Source organism: Sarcophilus harrisii, chromosome 2, assembly GCF_902635505.1.
Source record: "Sarcophilus harrisii chromosome 2, mSarHar1.11, whole genome shotgun sequence".
Classification (NCBI taxonomy): Eukaryota; Metazoa; Chordata; class Mammalia; order Dasyuromorphia; family Dasyuridae; genus Sarcophilus; species Sarcophilus harrisii.
Window position 1 is genome coordinate 548,491,266 of NC_045427.1, and position 19,991 is coordinate 548,511,256.

A 19,991-nucleotide genomic window follows, 5' to 3' on the forward strand; every position below is an offset into this window, starting at 1 on the left:
TTCAAAGGGAAGTTTGAGACAAAGAGACATAAACATCAAAGAGATGTTAAGAACTAACTTTGAATGATATTACATAGATGTGAATGAATGTATATGTGTATGATTAGAGATATCTATCTATATATGTGTATGTATATGTAAATATATATGTGTTTAATTGTAGCCTTCTGAGTGAGAGGAATGGGGGGAAAGAACAAAGTAAGAAGTACATAGAAGAGAAAAAAGAAAATTTACAAGGAATCAAAGAAAAGATGGGCAGTTCTGAACCAATGTGTAGTATTCATTGTATGGGCTTTTTGATATGTAAATTTATTACTTAATAGTTTGAATCCTCTCAGCTGGTATTTTTTTTTTCAATTCTGTATCTAAATTTTAAATAAATAAATGATTTTTTTTAAAAAAAGGAATTAATCTTGTACTGCTTTGCAAATACTATATATCCAATCAATTTTATCTCGATTCCCACTGTAACTACCTAGTTTAGATTTTCATTATCTACTGTAATAATTTACTTGATTTCTCCATCACCACTTTCTTCCCTATACAATCCTTTTCTTAATCTTAAACCCTAAACAAGACTGTCAGTTGAATTGTTCAGAGATGTTTTTAAAAACTGTATTACCCGTCAATCAAAAGTTTTCAATTGCTCATATTTTCTTGTGGAATATGATCTTTACTTTTGGCTGATATTCTTTCCCTCACTGATATGGGAGTTGGGTTAGATGACCTTTAAAGTCCATCTTCTGAATCCATGATACTACAATGCTAGACATTCTACCATGTCTTTCCTGTATATCCTTTTAAAGAAATGCAATTGTTTTTGGAAAGGGTATTGTATTAAGTCCCAAATAATGTGAACATATTTTTGCTTTTGTTAAGGCAATTTTGTTCTAGAAAAAGATGGTCAGGGCAGCAGGGATACATCTAATATTTGAGGTGGGAGGGGGCAATAAGAAGGGAGGAATGAGGTACTTAATTAAAGGCAATAGAAGTCAGAGAATGTGAAAGCTAGAAAGGACTTTTAAAATTTTCTAATTGGGACAGATATGTGGTGCAGTGGATAGAGCACTAGTCCTGAAATCAGGAAGACCTGAGTTCAAATTTGGCCTTAGACACTCAACACTACCTAGTTATATGACTCTGGCAAGTCACTTAATCCCAACTGCCTCAGCAAATAAATAATTAATTAAATAAAGAAACAAATAAGTAATTAAAAAAAAATCTAATCCAGTTCCCATTTCACACATGGGGAAACTGTGGTGAAATATTTTGTCCAAAGGTCACCACCACTATTTCTCCCACAACTTGGTCTGCTTCACAATTTTGCATGGATCATTTCTTCTTTTCTTGCCTCTAAAAGCTTATTCCTTCTTCAACTACTTCTCCCTCCCTCCCCCAAATCCAGAATATTGAAAGGATTCAAGTTAAATTAGCAAAAGGCCCCAGTTGCTCCTACAGTTAGTGGGAAAAATGCTTGATTGCTCTCAGAGGGTAGGTCTATTCTGGGATGTTATAGTTAGCTCTATACAAGATCTTGTCAAAGGAGATGCATGATGAGAGATCCATTTTCAGAAGCAAAAATCCCCCTCGATCTGGTAGACATTTGGGTTAGTTTATCTGCCAAATTTAATGGACTGTGGTGACAAATTATGGATTCAGAAGTCTAAAGGATTCCCTAAGGGGAGGCAGATAATTTGGTGCAGTCTCTGCTGCAGAGAGACAGAGCGATTGCATCAGAAATCCTGTGGCAAGAGTCTCACTTTCGACCCCATTTCTTTCTGGAGCTCCTGACAAGGCAGCCGGCTCTGGAGCAGACTGATTTAGATTTCCTGGAGCTGACAGCTGCACAGCCTGGGGAGCTAGTCACAAACGCCAGTCACAGAGACAGATGCTGCAGCTGAAAATAGGTGCATTAGCACCCCTCCATTGACAGCTGCAATTTCTCCTTTGCTCCATGAGGTGGCTTCCTCCAGCTGCTTTTTACAGCTGCTAGGGGCAACAATAAAGACAAGTAACATACTTTCAAGAGCCCCATGCTTGTTATTCTAGGTGGCCTGCAGAATCTTGGGAAATGGGTGGTTTCAGGGTATGAGAATATTCACCCTCTCCAAGTCCCCAAGCCTCTCCCACCTGCTTAATGATGCTTGGAAATGTACATTAAACCTTATCAACCACTTACACTTAAGTGTAAATGAGTTTTGCATGGAATCTTTAGAGTTGGAAATACCTTAGAGACCAATTAATTCAACCCTCTCATTTGATATATGAGGAAAATGAGACCCAGGAGAAGGTCACAGAGCTAACAAATCCTTTCTTGATTATAGGTTTTGATAGGGGAGGCCATCTGACAACGGTGGGATTTACCATGGAAATAGGAAGAATATTGCCATGGGGGAATCTCAAGGCTCTGGAAGATCGTGTTCACTTTATGATTTGACCTTGGGCCAACTCTGTAAGTTATTGTACTATGCTTGACATAAACTATATATGCAATATGTCATTGTTTTTTGTTTGCATGAAAAACTGCAACCCCTTTTCTCTAGTAACTTTCCCCAAAATGACATCTCCCATAATATAGTATCATAGCTCTTGAGTTAGAAGAAATCTCAGAGATTATCTAATCCAGCTCCATCTTTTTTTTCAGATGACCAAACAAGACTAGAGAGATTAAATTACTTGATCAAAGTTACTCAGGAAGGAAGTAACAAATTGGGATTTGAACTCAGATTCCATGACAAGTCCAGCAAGAAAGTTCTGAATTTTTGCCACTGAGCTTAAGAAGGAGTATCTTTTTGACAGATAGCTAAAAGCATATAGCTTGAGGAGCTCTTCAATTTATTGTTTTTCTTGAATTTTTAGCCCACATGACCATCTTAGGCTGCTATAATATTTGAGGTTGGGCATGGTGACTAACAGTGAAAAATTGTTAGTCAACTTACACATTTCACCATGCAGAAACATCCATATATATAATTATAAATTCATTTTGATTTGTGCACAATCATATGATTTGTGTAATTTTTAAACCTGCCAGAATGCTTTTTTATTCAAAGTGTGTGAAGAACTAATCAAAATAACCATTTTGAGAAGTTATATCTTTATTCCAAAGATACTGACAATATCCAAAACATTTTTGCTTTTGGAAACTTCTTCTGAGCTGGCACTATATTTCATTGATTATCTTTAATAGGGGCAAATCTTGAGGATAGCATCATAGAATCTCAGGAAGGGAAGGGTGCCTGTATAGAAAATCTTCCTATAGCTATTCTGACAATTGATCCTCCAAACTCTGTGTGAAAACCTCCAGGGAAGAGAAACCTATTACCTCCACAGGCAGCCTGCTTTGTTTTCGGTCAGCTCTAATTATTAGGAAATGCTGCCTTTCAACAAACCTAAATCTGCTTTTCTGTAACTCCCACCAATTTGTTCTGGCTTTGCCTGCTTGGGCTAAGCAGAGCACATCTAATATCTTGTCCACATGGCAGGACTTCAAATACTCGAAGCTATATCTACTCTTCTGCGGGGTAAACACCCCCATTCTTTGAAATTGGTCCTAAAGTGGCAATCTAGAATCTTTTCTCTATCCTGCTTGCATTGCTCCATATATGCTTTAGTTTGTCAAGGTCTTTCTTAACATGGTAAGAACAAAACATGGTATTCTGGTTCCACAGCACACTTATTTTTTGAGGGTGGATTTGATTTTTGCAAATAGCTAAAAGTCATTTTGTGTTACATCTGATGAATGACTTAAGTTGGATTGTTCAAACATGTACCTGCGGGCCAGCTGGCATCACTCATCAGTGTGGCCCCAACCAGAATAAAATGCAATTGGATAACATTTTACAAAATAAATAAAAATAAAACATAGATAATGCTACATTTTAAAACTAAGTCAATCTGCAGGCCTTGGGCTTACCTATGAGTTTCTATTTGATTTTGAAACCACTGATAAAAGTTGGGAAATGTCATTTTGAATCAATAATTATGGCTGTGTGGTGTAGTAGTTAGAATGCTAAACTCTGTCTTTGTTCCTATCCCTAATGATGAGTACTTATAAGATAATGAACTTCTGGATAATGGAAAGAATCCAAGACTCAGAATATGGATTTCATTACCAGTTTTCTCATTCACTTGCAAACATTCTTGCTATTAACTTGTAGACCTTGAACAAGGCATTTGATAGGATCTAGTGCTGGGAGGAACCTAAGAAGTCATCTTGTATGCAATTCTATCACTTTATAGATGAGATTAGGGCCCACAGAAGTGAAATGACTGGTCCATGCTTACAGAAATAATCCATGAGGACCTGAGTTCAAATGTGACCTCAGACACTTAACACTTCCTAGCTATGTGATGGGCAAGTCACTTAACCCCGATTGCCTCAGGGGAAAAAAAGAAATAGTCCATGGCTTAGCCATAATTTACAAGTTACTTTTTTTTTTTTTCTTTTGGCAAGTTGATTGGGGTTAAATGACTTGCTCGGGGTCATACCAGCTAGAAAGTGTTAATTGTCTGAAGTAGAATTTGAACTCAAGTCTTCCTGACTTTTGGGCTAGTGCTCTATATACTAAACCATATAGATGCCTTAAATTCTTTGTTCTTTCCATGAGGTCATATTGTCCTTTTTTGTGGGCCTTAACGTCCTTATCTGTAAAATGGGATTAGTTTATATAATTCCGATGCTCCTTTCTAAAATTCCTTCCTAATAAAAATCTTTTTTTTTTTTAAATGTTCTATCAAAAGTAGCTCTGAAGACATTTTCCAAATAAGAGTTCTGGAAATGATTAAAATAACAGTGTCACTATTGGAATGAGTATCTGGACTCCCACAGAAACAATTTTTGGAGGACAACATTCATTTGGATGTGTAAGATTTTCAAACTGAAGAAATGGAGGTCAGGAGAAATGAAGTAATTTGTCCTACTTTCTCAGTGATATAATGATTTTAGTGGCTTATTGGTATGTATCAAGTGTGTTATTGATATGTGTGTAATAAAATGGAAAAATGAGGTGTTAGATATGGAGTTAGGAGACTGGTTAAAATCGCACCTAAAACACCAATATTCCTGAGCCTTAGTTTCCTTATCTGTAAAGTGCTGCCAATAATATGCTATTTAGCTTACAGAATTGTGAAAAGAATGCTTTGCAAACTCAAAAGAATGATATAAATGCAAGTTATTGCTATTCCCTGAAAAATTCTCCAAGTTGCATGACAAAATAATATATATACCTTATTCTCTCCATGCCAAAAGGGAAGATAAATGGTAATTTGGGAATAATACCATAGGTAGAGGTCTATTTGTTTTCTACTTTTTTTGGTAACAACTGTTATTCCAGTCTCCTCTTTTCACTGCTCAATTTGATCCCACGCTCTTTCAATAAACATCCCAATGCTAGGGATATTCATGAAGTCTGTGTTATCTGTATAAAACTTCATCAGGCAGTTATGGGGAGGGGCAGGGTAGTTGTACAGTGGATAGAAAGCCAGATCTGGAGTCAATATGATTGATCTTGAGTTAAAATCTATCCTCAGACATTTAGTAAATTGTGTGACTCTAGGTAAGTCACTTAATCCAGTTTGCCTCAGTTTCTTCATCTGTAAAATGAGCTGGAGAAGGAAATGGCAAACCACTCCAGTATCTTTGCCAAGATCACAAACGGGGTCATAGTTAGTCGTGAAGGAAACAACTGAACAACACCACATAGCTCAAACCCACCTTTTCCTCTATCAGACTGAGACCTTAATGGTAAGATTGTTTTCAGAAAAAAAATGAGTTTTGTTTGGATTTACCCCTTTCTTTTAAAGAACTGAAACTATTTTGAAATTCATTTCCCTCCTCAGGTCCTTCTGTGTTATGTGATTCTGTTCAAGTCATTTTCTCTACTAAGTTTAACTTTATTCTTCCATCTATAAAATGGGCTTGCTTGCTTTACTGGGTTATTATTATTATTATTATTATTATTATTATTATTATTATTTTTGCAAGACAATTGGGGTTAAATGACTATGACCCTAAGCTAGTAAGTATTAAGTGTCTGAGGTTGGATTTGAACTCAGGTCCTCTGACTTCAAGACTCTATCCACTATGGCATCTAGTTTCTCTTGGGTTATTAATAATATAAAATGAGATAGTTTTTTAACAAGCATTTGTTAAGAATCTGTTATATGCCAGGAACTTAGCTAAATGCTTTATAAACATGATTTATAAACATGCATAAAACATACTTTGAAAGCCTATATATTAATTTATTATTATTGTTGTATAATGATGATGATAATGATAATCCTTTACCAAATTCCTCCTTTGGTGCTTCTTTGTAATCTAAAGGTTTTGTAGCATAATCCTGGAATACTATGTTGGTTGAACATAATCTTAAGATGGGTCCTCCAAGTTCGAAGGACCTTGTGAAAGGTTATGAGCCTATTGCCTAAAACCAGTCCAGTCAAATTAAGAGAGGCTCAGCATCAGAAGGTGGGTTATCAAATGATTAGCTATTTTAGCCACAGTCCCTTCCCAAAGACCAAAGATTGTCTTCTGTGACATAGAGGAGTTGTGATCTACAGTAAAGGAGGAAAGTATTCGCATGGATGAAATCACAACTCTTCCAAAGGTTTGAAGAAATAGCAACAAAACAATAATTTGGATAGTTGTTTTTTTTTTTTTTCCACTTACCTAATGGCTCCTCATGCCTTATATTATTACTGAGAAGGAGGGAGGAATGGATGTAATAGTTATTACTACCTTCCTCTGACAGTAATATAGGAAATTAACATAGCTGTGGACTGACAATCAGGAGACCTGTTTACTATTCTAGGCTTTGTCACTAGCCAACTCACCAGTCTAGTTGTCACTTTGGGTAAGCTAACTTTACTCCATGGGCTTCAATTTTCACATCTTTGAAATAAGAGGTTGAGTGAGATCACCTCTAAGGTTCTTCCCAGTTCTAATATTCTTATCTTGTACTTCTAAGTAGTGAGGTACCAAGGTCATGAAGTTAAAATAATGAAAAAACTGTGACTTCATCAAAGAGCTGTATCCAACGAGGTCAATGTAGACAATTTGATTCTTGGTTGGATCAATTCACTTGTCTCTGTTTAAAGTCCCTCAACCTGAACAGACACTGTATAAATTTATATTACTTGTCTAAAATGAGTCAGGGTTAGAGACTATGGTTGGGAGCTCTGCAATCTAATAGTAATTTTATTATTGCTGAAGGAATTTTGTCACACCAGTAAGCTGGCAATCTGCATGAGCACTGACAAAAAGAAAGCCAAGAAATAATAATTTTTTACTGGCTCTTCATGTAGAAGGATATCTTGTCATTGGGGAAGAGCTCTCCATAATGAAACATGGGTAATTCTTGAGCTTCCACAAGACCAGATGAAATTTCCTTCTCAACTATCCAGCTCCCTTGCTTCGAGTCAACATTCACCAAACAATTTTCTATTCCCAATTCAGTTTCCCTTGTAAATTAATTTAATAAAGGGGGTATCCTTAATAGCAGACCCAAATATTTTGATGATAGAAAAGGAATTTTTCCCTCACACATCATCACACTGTGCCCTGTTATATACCTTTTTGTTACTGTTCAGTTGTTTTTCAGTTATGTCTGACTTTTTGTGATCCACTTGGACTTGTTATGACAAAGATATTGAAGTGATTTGCCAATCTTCCTCCACCTCATTTTACAGTTGAGGAAACTGAGGGCAATAGGGTTAAGTGACTTCCTAGCATCACATAGTGTGAAGCCAGATTTGAACTCAAGAGGAGCCTTTCTGACTCCATGCCTGGTGCTCTATCCATGGTACCATCTAGTAGCCTGGTTATTTTCTTTTATTTCTAGCCAAGCTGATCTGTTTTTCTTTCTTCCTCGTCTCCCCCAGTTAGGATATTCCATTTCCCATCTCTGGACCTTTATACCTGCAATTCTCCTTGCTTAAAGTGTTCCCCCTCATCTCCAATTTGTAGAATACTTAATCCCCTTCAAGATTAAGTTTATGTGCCAATTTCTACATGAGATCTTTCTTGATCACCCCGGTTATGAGCATTCTCCATAGCCATCCCTCATCAAAATGTTGTGTTTATTTTGTATTTTATTTACTGATTTGTATTTACTGGTATCAGTTGTTATCTTTCGGTGCAATATAAGTTCTTTGACAGTGGGGACCATTTTCATTTTTTTGTTTGTTTCTATATTCTCTTTGCTTTGTGTAGTGATACACAGTACCACTCCTGGTACATAGTAGGAGCTTAATGGATATTTATTGAATTGAATGGAATCCACTACTATTATTTAATTAATTGAAACTGTTATATAAATGATTCTGGTCAATTTTTCAGCAAATTGCCAGAAGTGATTTTCTGAATTTTGTGAGCATAGATCATAGCAACTCCAGTTGGTTGCTCAATTTCTTCTGTGTACAGAATATAAGGTTATATATCTAAAAGCATTCAACAAATAAAGATTGAGTCATAGAATCAGTATCCTTTAGACCAGAGATTCTTAATCTTTTTTTGTATGTGTTCTGGACCCTTTTGGCAACCTGGCAAATTCTCTCTTATCAGAATGTTTTTTAAATGCATAAAATAAAAATACAGGATGATAAAAAAAATGCAGTGGTCAAAATATTAAACCAAATAAATCCATAGGCCTACTACTATTTGGGAATATGGTAAAACAGGGGGAAAGGCTTCTTACCTGGACAATTCCTCTAGTTTTGATTTTGCATAATCCAAACTGTTGCGCTCCACGTGCTCATGGGGAGTGTGTGCCAGGAGTTCATGTAATGTTAGAATATATCTGGGAATCTACAGAGAATAGACAATCAAAGAAGGGCAGCTGGTCAGAGGATAATCATGGACATGTTAGCTGAGGCTCTGAAAGGATTTGGAAGGGAATATTATAGGGAGTAACCATAAAGATTTTTTAGAGCCAGAAAAGGGATTGAAGCATAACTTCCCACCAATTGCAGCAATCTCTTCTACAGCATCCTTGAGAGGCAGTTGTCTATCTTGGATACTTAAAGTGACCTGGAAATTCACTGTCTATCAAGTCAGATTGTCTCATTGTTACACGGTTCTAACTGTTAGTATGAAATTGGCACCAAGTTTTCTCCCAAGAGCAATTCTCTGTTTGGGGTACTGTTTTAAAACCAAAATAAAACATGCTACCAAGAGAAGGGACTGGAAAACAGAGACTGTTCTATCAGCAGTCCCCAGTTTACAAATGGTTTGTGTTACTCAAGTTGTTTTCTTTATTTGGAACTCAGGGAATATTTACCCATAGAAACAATATTATCATTTGTGTAAATATTATACTTTTGTAATGAAAATGAGCAGAAAACAATTCTGGTAATTAAAGCAGGAAAATGATAAAAACTGAATAGGACATGAGGAAAAGCAGATTTAAATAGAAGAAGAGGAGTAGGTAGATGAAGACCTTTTTGAAGTCTCTTGAGCAAAGGTTTTCAAAATTATTTTTGTTCATGGCAAAGTATTCTCTGCTGTGAGAGATCACAGCACACTGAATGTTTAATGTGGCAATTCTATGGAAGAGTCGGGAGATTTGTGGCATTTCTATTCAATAAGTGCAGCTGTTTTTGTTGAGTTGTTTGCCAGTTCAAGTTCTGTGTTGTGTTTTGAGATTTGCACATATATGTAACAGTCAAGTTTTGTTTGTTTTGTGAATACTATAACACCATACTGTATATGCTGAGTAAGTAAAGTTTATTTAAACAAAATTTGTTGCTGGTTAAATAAAATGTATTTTAAAGGCAATGACAATGTAAACAATCTGCAATAACATAACATTCAAAATTTTGCAGCACATTCATGACGTATTAATATACTGAGGCATATCCTTTGAGAAACATTGATCTGTAGCAAGCTTCCAGGTGCTTTCAATGGTTTTTTAAAAAGAGATTCATGGTATCTGCTTGGCATTGTGTCTAATGTGACTTGAAAATCTGTGGATTTCCTTTTGGGAGTGAGAGAAAACAAAAGAAGGGAAGAAAAAGGAGAGGAGAGAAAGTGAGAGAAACAGAGAATATAAGAGAGAAGGGGAGACAGAGAACATGAGAGAGAGGGGAGAGGGAGGGAAGAGAGAAGAGAGAAAGAGAGAAATATATATATATATATATATATATATGTATATATATGTGTGTGTGTGCGTGTATATACATATATATACACGCACACACACACATATATATGCATAAATATATATAGAGAGAAACAGAGAGACAGAGACAGAGAGAAAAAGAGAGAGGCAGACAGACACACAGACAGACAGATAGACCGACAGAATTGACATGCAATGGAAAAAGCACTATCAGACGGTACAATTGCAGCAAGACTGCCTGGTTTCTATCTGGAGTGAATTTGGGTAAGATAAGCCTTAGGATGGGTAACTGGAGCAGGGGATAGCATGCAGCTAGCTGTTTGTATGGATGTTTCAAGGATAGGTCTTGTGTTCATAATTCAGGGAGTTCCTATTGTATCATAATTAGATTTATTAATATTTAATTAGGTTTGTTACTGATCTCTTCTCTATAAACATTCATTCATTCAATACTCTTTAAATTCTGGGCAGAAGGGATACAAAGATAAACCAGCCCTATATTACTTAAGAATGAGATCTCTACTGAAACTTTTCCCCCTTTAAATACAATCCCTTATTATGCATCCTAAAAGACCATATTACCTGAAACATAGGATAAGTGAGAAAGGTCTCCAGAGTTCTCTCTTCACAGTCAGGCTTTGCTTCATAATGCTTCAGGAGTTTGTCAAAATCCCTGTTCTGTTTGCAGTGAGCTAGGATCTGCAAACTGTATTGATGGTTTCTCACAAACTCCTGGTAAATATTCAGCATAGGCAGCAGTATGTCAAATAGGTCAGCTGGAAGAAATAGGTAGAATGAAACTCAGGATTTGGTTCAGTTGTTCTCTTTTCAATTCCAAGTATTTATCCTTTTCTGATTCTGGGACTTGTCAGCATTACCCATTTATTTTGTATTGGGGCTCCTTGTGGGACTAAAACTTTAAACATTAGTTCTAAAACAATTTTTCTCTTCCAAATAAATCACATCCTTCCTCATGATCTTCAAGTTAAAAAGCATGTTATAATCACAGTATTTAAAAGTAAGAAGGGACCTTGTTCATCAGCTAGTGGTGTAGTTCTCAATGTATGATCCAGGGATCCTTGAAACCCTTTCAAGGAGGGGAGAATCTGTGAGATCAGAACTATTTTCATAAAATACTAAGATGTTTTAATTTCTAATATGGTAAATATCAATAGATATAACCCACACAAACAAAAACTTTTGGGATCCTCAATAATTTTTAACAGTATAAAAAGGTGCTAAGACTAAAAAATTTGAAAAATACTGATCTAGTAGAATCTCCATATTTTACAGGTCCAGAGAGATAAAATGATTTGTCCATGACCACTTAGATAGTTGGTGAAAGGGCCAAGATTAAGGTTCAGATTTCTTATTTCTACTGCAGGACTCTGTCTACTGTGTGATGCTGCCTTTTATACATCTACCTCAGTTTATACATTTTGAAAATTTTATATGTAGACAATCAAGCTAAACATCTTTTGACCTATTTCATTTAGGTATGTACCTACATTTAAAAAATCTATTTATTTGTTTTTTAGTTTATGGAATAAATCAAGCATTTCCATAACCAATATAAAAGATGATATCACATGAAACTGCTTTTCCTTTTAACTATACCACAGTTATCATGGAAATTTCCTTTTTTTTCTTTATTTTTTCTTTTGTCCCCTCAACCCACTTCTGATATGGCTACTATTAGATACAAATAGGTGTATCTATCTATGTAAAATTATTCTATAAATACTTCTATTTATCGGTTCTTTTTCTAGATGCAAATAGCATTTACACTGTTGGTTTTTATTCTGTGTTTGAGATGATCTCATAGTACATATCTCTCAATTTCTCTTGAAAGTAACATCTTTTATTCTGATTCCACTTCAAATCTTACTGACCTTCCCTCTCCCCAAAACAATCTGAGAGATCTGATCCCCTATTGCAATCTCACAGAACTGAGGAATTGAAGTCAGAAGAGGCCTTGGGGAACATTGTATTAAATCCATCTCCAACAGGAATCTCTGCTCCCATATACCTGACAATCAGGCTCTTCTGCCACTGTCTGACTATTGCAAAGAATGAGGAGCTCACTGATTCTCAAGGCAGTCTGTCCAATAGTTGGATATCTCTAGTTGTTAGGAAGTTTTCTTGACATCAAGCCTAAATTGTCCCTCCTTACAACAGTTGATCCTGGTTGTTCCTGCTGGAACCAAACAGATCATGTCTAATCATTCTTCCTCATGACCCTCCTTTTATATAAACAGAAGACAGCTTTCATGAGCCCCTGAGTCTTTTCTTCTCCAGGCCAAAAATTCTCAGTTTCTTCAATCAATTCTTATTAAGGCCCTTTAGCATCCTGGTTTTTCTTCTTTGAAAGTAGTCCATTTTATCACTAACCTTCTTAACATATGGTTCCAGAATACAAAACAATACTTCAAATGAAGTCTGACAAGGGCATTATACAGAGACATTGTCATCTGGCACTTATACCTTCTAATGCAGCCCCAAGTCACATTAGCTGTTTTGACTGCCACATCACATTATTAATTCTTATTGACCTTGCAATCCACTAAATCCCCCAGATCTTTTTAGGCAAACAAGTTTAACTAAGACAACCATGCCTTGTCTTCACCTCATCTTTTTGTAGCTTTAGTGGGCCTGAAATGCTATATCATCTGCCATTCTAAGATTTTTGTGAAGCTGATTTGAATCTCTGCCTTAAATTCTAATAGTTCTTTTTCAAAAGTTTTGTTAGGGAGGTGGGATGGGGCAGTTTTATTCTAGCATGAGTTTGAACCTGCAACTTGAAGCTCCGACAAAGAAGGCAACTTATATTGGAGGTTGTCAAAGTAGTGGTTGCCAAGGACAACTTCAACTTCTCAAAGAAGTGCTATCGTCTGTAATATTCTAGCAACATCTGGCTAGCACCTAGCCTCTGGTTCTTCTGGAGAAGTTTTTTTTCTTTTAGAAAGATTATCCTGTTTGGGTAAAAAAAAATCTCTGTATTTCCAAGTTTTCCTAGTATAAAGTTTTATAGTCTTCCTTGTTGGTGGAAAGGAGGAAAGAAAATAGTCTGACACAACAAGGTAACGTTATAAATTTAGAACTGACAAGGGTCTTAGAGGCTGATCAGTTCCATCCTTCTCATTTTACGGATTAGGAAACTAAGACCTAGACAGGTAAGATGAATCAACTAATAACCAACAGATAGTAGGTGACAAAAATAGAATTTGAACTTAGTTCCTCTGGCTTCACAGCAAATGCTCTTTCCCCTGTTTTGTTTTTGTTCAGTTATCCAAATCTCATTGGCCCCATTTAGGGTTTTCTTTGCAAAGATGCTGGAGTGATTTGCCATTTTCTCCCCATTTAACAGATGAGGAAACTGAGCTCAATAGGATTAATGACTTCCTCAGACATGCAGCTAATAAGTGTCTGAGACTGGATTTAAACTCAGGTACTCCTGACTCCAGGAATGGTGCTCTAACCACTGCACCAAAGCTTATCCCTGTATCATCTTTCTACTTCTCTTTTTCCTATCACTAATCTGCTCTCCTTCAAGCAAATTGAGAGAGGGAAAGACTGGAAAGTTAAGTAGCTAGAATACTAAGAAAATACAAGTTGAATAAGAGGGTCCAAAGTAGTCAGATTCCCAAGAATTCTACAGCTTTGAGAAGATACAAGGGAGTTTAGTCTGAAAATGGCCTGATATTCCAGAACTATTTGCCTGCCAACACTCCTACACCCTTCCTCCCTCCATAGCACTAATGTGGCTAATTAAATGTATGGGGGTAGTGTGGCTTAGTGATATGTTTTCTTGCTGAAAATGATAGCAGCATGTTACCAAAATGAATTGAAAAGATTTCCATGACTGCTGACACTCAGCAGTCCTAGTCTTTGTTCCTAGATTCTGCATAATCAATTTGGGAGAATATATGACTTCGCAGATGCTTGCTGCCTTGTGATTGAGCTCATTGTTCTATGACACTTTTCCATCCGAACATCTATGGACTTTGATTCACATCCAGCTGTTTTGGCTGCATGTACTGATAAGTCTGCCTCTTTGGGGAAGTCAAAAAGGTTCTAGCTTACTGAACCCAGTATATATATTACTGTACAGGAGGGAAGTATGGTTTTGTGAAAAGAATATTGGATTTAGAATAAATAGAACTCGGTTTAAAAATCCCAGTTTTGCTATTTGCTTATTATCTGCATGACCTTAAAAGTTGCTTTATTTTACCTGTTTTCAGTTTTCTTATCTAAAAAATGAGCGAGAGAGAGGTGGTCTGGGATAATTTCTGAAATTTCTTTAGGTTTTGTGATCCCATCCAGTCCTGGTTAAATCTGCTTGTGAATTCGTGAAGGTACAAACATCTGTTCTTTAACATATACTCCGACCTCCCAGCAGAGGGATATTATGTACATTGTGACCACTCATCTATTCGTTCCCAATTTTGGAATTTTATTTTCTTTTTAAAGAAACACCAAGTATTTAACTGGAAAAAGGGTTTTAGGTTTGAAGTAGTTTTCATATATAAAAAAATTGAATCACTTCAAAGTAGTCTTTGAATTAAGAACAATGATAAAACCTCCCAAACCTCACTGGGATAATTTGCCTGGAATTAAAAATTAATTCATCTCAGTCATGAGTCCAGATGACACTTCAGAACAGTTAGTAGAGGGATTTCTTCTTGGTGGTGGTGTAATCATGTGAGGTAACAGCCAGTCTGCTCCTCAAAGATAGGTCAATAGGTCCTCTGAAATGTGGTCTTTAATGAAAAATGCTGTTAAATTAGTCAAATATCTAATTTCCAAGTGTTCATCATTACTTACCAAGCACTAATGTTGGCCAGCTGGATATCCGGGCTTTGAGGCCTTGGTAAAAAATCTGATGCAAAAACATGATTGTTTCACTGAAAAATAAAGCACATAGTTAGATTTCCACTTGAAGTAGAGCACAGCAAAAAAATATTTTCTGTTTTTTTGATGTGATCCCTGGAGCGTAGCAAAAAAAAAAAAATAATAATAAATTTCCCCCTGTCTTTCAAGGGAATCTCTAGGGAAAAGTTAGTTGGGGAAGGGCTCTTTCTGATAATGGATTTTTTTTTCTTCTGAGAAGCAGAGACAGAATGGTAAACACACTCTGTGATTATTCTCATGTCTAAACCAACTTATTTCTTCTCTCCTAAACTCCTCTAGTGGAACAGATATTTTCATTTTCAGTTACCCAAATGCTTGATACTACAGTGCTTATTGGGGGATGTTCATAAATCTCTGAACTGGAGAACATGGTCACCAGATGCCCCTATTTGTACTGCCCTTCCTCCTCCTTGGAAACTCCCCCACTCTTTCTTTGTACTCCCACTCTATTTTTCTATGCCCCATGCATTATCAGCTGGTAGTGAGAACATAAACCTCTGCTTGCTGTACATGCACCTAGTGTGCCTTCCCTAAACACAAGCCGCTTTGAAAAAAAAAACAGGAAGGAATTAGAAAGGGACACTAGAGTTTATTGGCCTTTTTGGGAGGCTGCTGCCTAATATCTTTTGGATCTCATCTAATTTCTTTAAATCTGAGAATGTCTTAATTTATATGAATGATTTATACATGCTCAGAACCAGTATTTGCTCAATCTCATCTATAAAAAGGGAGAAGACTATCAGTCATTCACATTCTAGAATTTGATGGCTTACAAAGCACCTTCTTCACAACAACCCTGAGACAGGCAGGGCAAGTACTTCCCTCCCCCAATTTATAGATGACAAAACTGAAGCTAAGAGAGATCTGGCTGGTTTTAAACAGAGGAATGGTGTCACAATGGGGATTTAAACTCAATTCTCCCTCCCAATTTTTTTTTTTTATCATACCTCACTGACCCCAGAGATCTTCTGATACTTAAAGTGATACTTAAGGTGAATGAGACACTAAGAAGTCTCTAGAACCTCATGATTAGTGTCTTTTTTTATAGCATAGAATTTAGGTGAATTTGGACTTCCCCTCTTAAAAAAAAAAACATTTTGAGGGTACAAAAGTCCTGAAAAACAAACTACAGACACCACACCTACAGACATTCACCTTTGGAATGAGTAATCATGGGGTCTCACCCCATTACATCACAGTCACATGCATGACTAATCACAAAACCCTCAAAGACCATCTATTTGTGAAGCTGTAAGCAATTTGAGAGAAAGAGTTGTATTTAATATTTCCAGGTGACATAGACGATAGAATTTGGACTTTGAATCGGGAAATCCTGAGTTTAGATCCAATGGGCAAGTGACAACATCTTTGGCTTTTAGTTTTTTCAAGTGTAAGATGGGGATAATAAAGTACCTATTTCCTGGGCAGGTAGCATATGTAAAGCATTTTGCAAACCTCAAAGTTCAATGTTAATGGAAGCTCTGATGATAATGATTGATGATGATGCTAGTGATGATAATAGTGCTGGTAATGTCGATATATCCCTTCAAGTTCTTAGTGCAGCATCTTGCACATAGTGGGTGCTTTTTCATTGTTTGTTGATGATGATGATAGTGAAGCCACAGTGTGTTTCTAATGTCAGAGTACTTAGGGTTTTGACCACATGATCATTTGAGGACACAACCTCAAAAGAGAAGGTATAAAGAAGAAGGCATTATTTTAGTTGTATTTTAGGCTGCTTTTGGATATGGCTGCTGAAGATTATGATGGCTATTTCTGTGGCAATTGTTACTCTAACCTACTGACTAGCTGAGGATTGAATCATCTGTTTATTCATATAAAGCTGTTTTTCCAATCAATGAATTAATGAATCAGCCAGAAAAGACCTTTTAAAGGAGATAACTTTTGAGTGACTATTGAAGCGATTTAGGGATTCCAAATGACAGAGGTAAAAGAGGGAGAATATTCTCAGCAACAGAAAACAGGACAGTCTATATAGATAGCTTGTCACATTCTGGGATGAGCAGGTAGGTCAGATTGGCTGAAGTGTAGAGTGTGTGAAACAAAGTAGCCAAGAGAGCAGTTAAATTATAAACAACTTTAAATGCCAGAGAGGCATTTGAATTTTTTCATAGAAGTAATAGGGAGTCCAGCAGTGTCTCTACTGAGTTTATATCCCAAAGGGATCTTAAAGGAAGGAAAGGGACCCACATGTGCAAAAATATTCCTGGCAGCCCTTTTGGTAGTAGCTAGAAACTGGAAACTGAGTGGATGCCCATCAGTTGGAGAATGGCTGAATAAATTGTGATATATGAATGTTAAATAATATTATTGTTCTGTAAGAAACGACCAACAGGATGATTTCAGAGAGGCTTGGAGAGACTTACATGAACTGATCTAAGTGAAATGAGCAGGACCAGGAGTTCATTACACACAGCAACAACAAGACTATATGATGATCAATTCTGATGGACATGGCTCTTTTCAACAATGAGATGACTGAAACCAGTTCCGATTGTTCAGTGATGAAGAAAGCCATCTATACCCACAGAGAACTGAGTGTGGACCACAACATAGCATTTTCACACTTTCTATTGATGTTTGCTTGCACTTTCTTTTCCTTCTCAGGTTTTTTTTCTTTCTAGATCTGATTTTTCTTGTGCAGCAAGATAACTTTATAAATATACATACATATATTAGATTTAACATATATTTTAACATATTTAACATGTATTGGATTACCTGTCATCTAGGGAAGGGGGGGGAAGGAGGGAAAAATTTGGAACAGAAAGTTTTTCAAGGGTCAATGTTGAAAAATTACCCATACATATGTTTTGTAAATAAAAAGCTTTAATAAAAAAAGTAAATGGAAATAGTGAGTTTCCTATCAGTGGAGATTTCCAAGCAAAGGTCATATGACTACCTGTTAATGGCTAAAAATGATCAATTACTCCATTTCCTTCATTTTCTTCATTTAATCCATTGAGAGATGTGAGGTCCAATGAATTTAATTGATTTGTCTAATAAAAACTAACATTAAGGTTTTCAAGAAGAAGAAGTAATAGGGAGTCATAGAAGCTTCTTGAATGGGGGAGTGATATTCCTCTTCTCCTGATAAACTAAAAACCTGTGTTTTAGTATATCAATCCGGTAGCTGGTTAAGACTAGAAAAAGATGCCAAGAGACTGGCCAATTAGGACCTTATTCCAATGCATTGTTATTGAAGTACTTTAGACTGATCTTTGACCCTAGGACCTATAAGTTACATAGATGCATTTTATTTAGTCTTCTCAAGTAGACTGTCAAAATGAATTCTTGACCAGATCTGATTCTGCTTTGCTATATATATTTTAGGAATTATTATTATTATTATTATTATTACTATTATTATAAGCCAAGACTCAATTCTTTTGAGTTTGGTAGATGAGAGAAGATTGGTATCCTGTGAGGGAAGAAGCAAAATCTTTGCTGTTCATATGGTCAACTACTCATATAAATGTGAATCAGTATTATTGGTACATAATGATATTGATATTATTGAGAACCATTACAGATATAAATTATTTATATTATTGAGAAATAGTATGGCATAGTAGATAGAGAGATGGTTTTGGAGTTAGGAAAGACTGGCTTTAATTCCTACCTATTACCCAAAATGTGTTGGGTAAATGACAACCTTTTTCATGTAACTAAGATGATGTACATGAGCTGCTAATTTTTGTTGGAGGGGGGACTTTTCATATCAGAATTTCTCTAATGAAATCACAAGTTCAGGTAAAAAACATTAAAACACACATTATTAATACAATACAATTACACAGTAGTGATAGTACATGAACTATCCTGGCACAGAGTTGATCAATCCACAAGCATTTATTAAGTACTAAACAGTAAGCTTTTCATAAAAATGGATCAGCATTATTTTTATATAGGGGTTAGCTGTTAATAATGTTACATTTTATTTGGATTTATCTACTACAATTCCACTGCCTCCTGACTCTGTACATAGTGACTCTTCCTATTGGTGAATTCTAAGAATCTTTGTTTTAGAGAAAAGCCCTATATCAGCTGTCCCCATTTGGCCATGATACCTCAGCTGTCTCCTGACTGCTCCTGTGGCCTCCTTCTCCTTCCTGGAACTTTCAGTCTGGAGAAGGGTTTTAAACTAGTCTTCTTTGACAATTCAAACTTAACCATGAGATTTTCTATAAAGGTTAACTTTTCCCCCCATATTTCAGTTCTCTTTTAAAGTGTTGTCTTCTCCCATTAGAATATAAACTCCTTGAGGATAGGAACTATATTTTTGCTTGTATTTGATTTTCCTGGACTTAGGAACTTACTAAATGCTTATTGCCTAATTGCCTGATTTAGCCTTTTGTGATAGGATCATAAGTATAGAACTCAAGAGACTTGACAGGTCTAGCTCTTTAATTTCACAGATAAAGAAACAGGCCGGGAGACACTTAATGACTCACCTAAAATTATACAGCTTGTAAGTATCTTCAACAGGATTCAAACCTAGATCTTTTGGATTCTAGGTCTGGTGCTCTATCTACTATACTATTGGTTCTTAAAGTTATTAATATTTTGGTTACTAATTCACATCTATCTCATAATAATTATGCTTATAAAATGCTTTGCAAAGTATTACACATTTTCTTTATAATGCTCCTATGAATTAGATAATATGTGTTATTCTCATCTTATTGTTATTGTTCATCCTTCATTTTTGAGGAGGGCCAATGACATCATCAATGATGTCTTGATTTGCCTGTGAATTGGATTTAAGTGAGGCAGAAAGTTACATAAAGTTGTTAGCCTCACTTGCTCTTCCAGAGTCATAGAAGTTCAGTGGCAAGACAAAAACCAAGACCACTGGCAATAGCCCAGGATGCCCAGATGTCAAAAGTGAGCCTCAGAGAAATGAATTCTTTTTCAAGGTCATGGTTATTAAAGATT

The 19,991-nt window shown here is 36.0% G+C and overlaps 1 protein-coding gene across 2 annotated transcripts in view; it reads right to left on the reverse strand.

Moving 5' to 3' along the window:
* Positions 1-19,991, reverse strand: part of RASGRF1 (Ras protein specific guanine nucleotide releasing factor 1) — a 208,526-nt gene that overhangs the window by 74,853 nt on the left and 113,682 nt on the right. For both annotated transcript variants that reach the window (XR_004232452.1, XM_012542350.2), the window contains exons 6-8: positions 14,946-15,025; positions 10,704-10,897; positions 8,700-8,809 (exon numbers count right to left, since the gene is read on the reverse strand). Coding sequence is in view for 1 of the 2 variants with exons in the window: in XM_012542350.2 (XP_012397804.1) it covers positions 8,700-8,809; positions 10,704-10,897; positions 14,946-15,025 (384 nt within the window). In the remaining variant the exon portion in view is untranslated. The remainder of the gene's footprint in view (positions 1-8,699; positions 8,810-10,703; positions 10,898-14,945; positions 15,026-19,991) is intronic.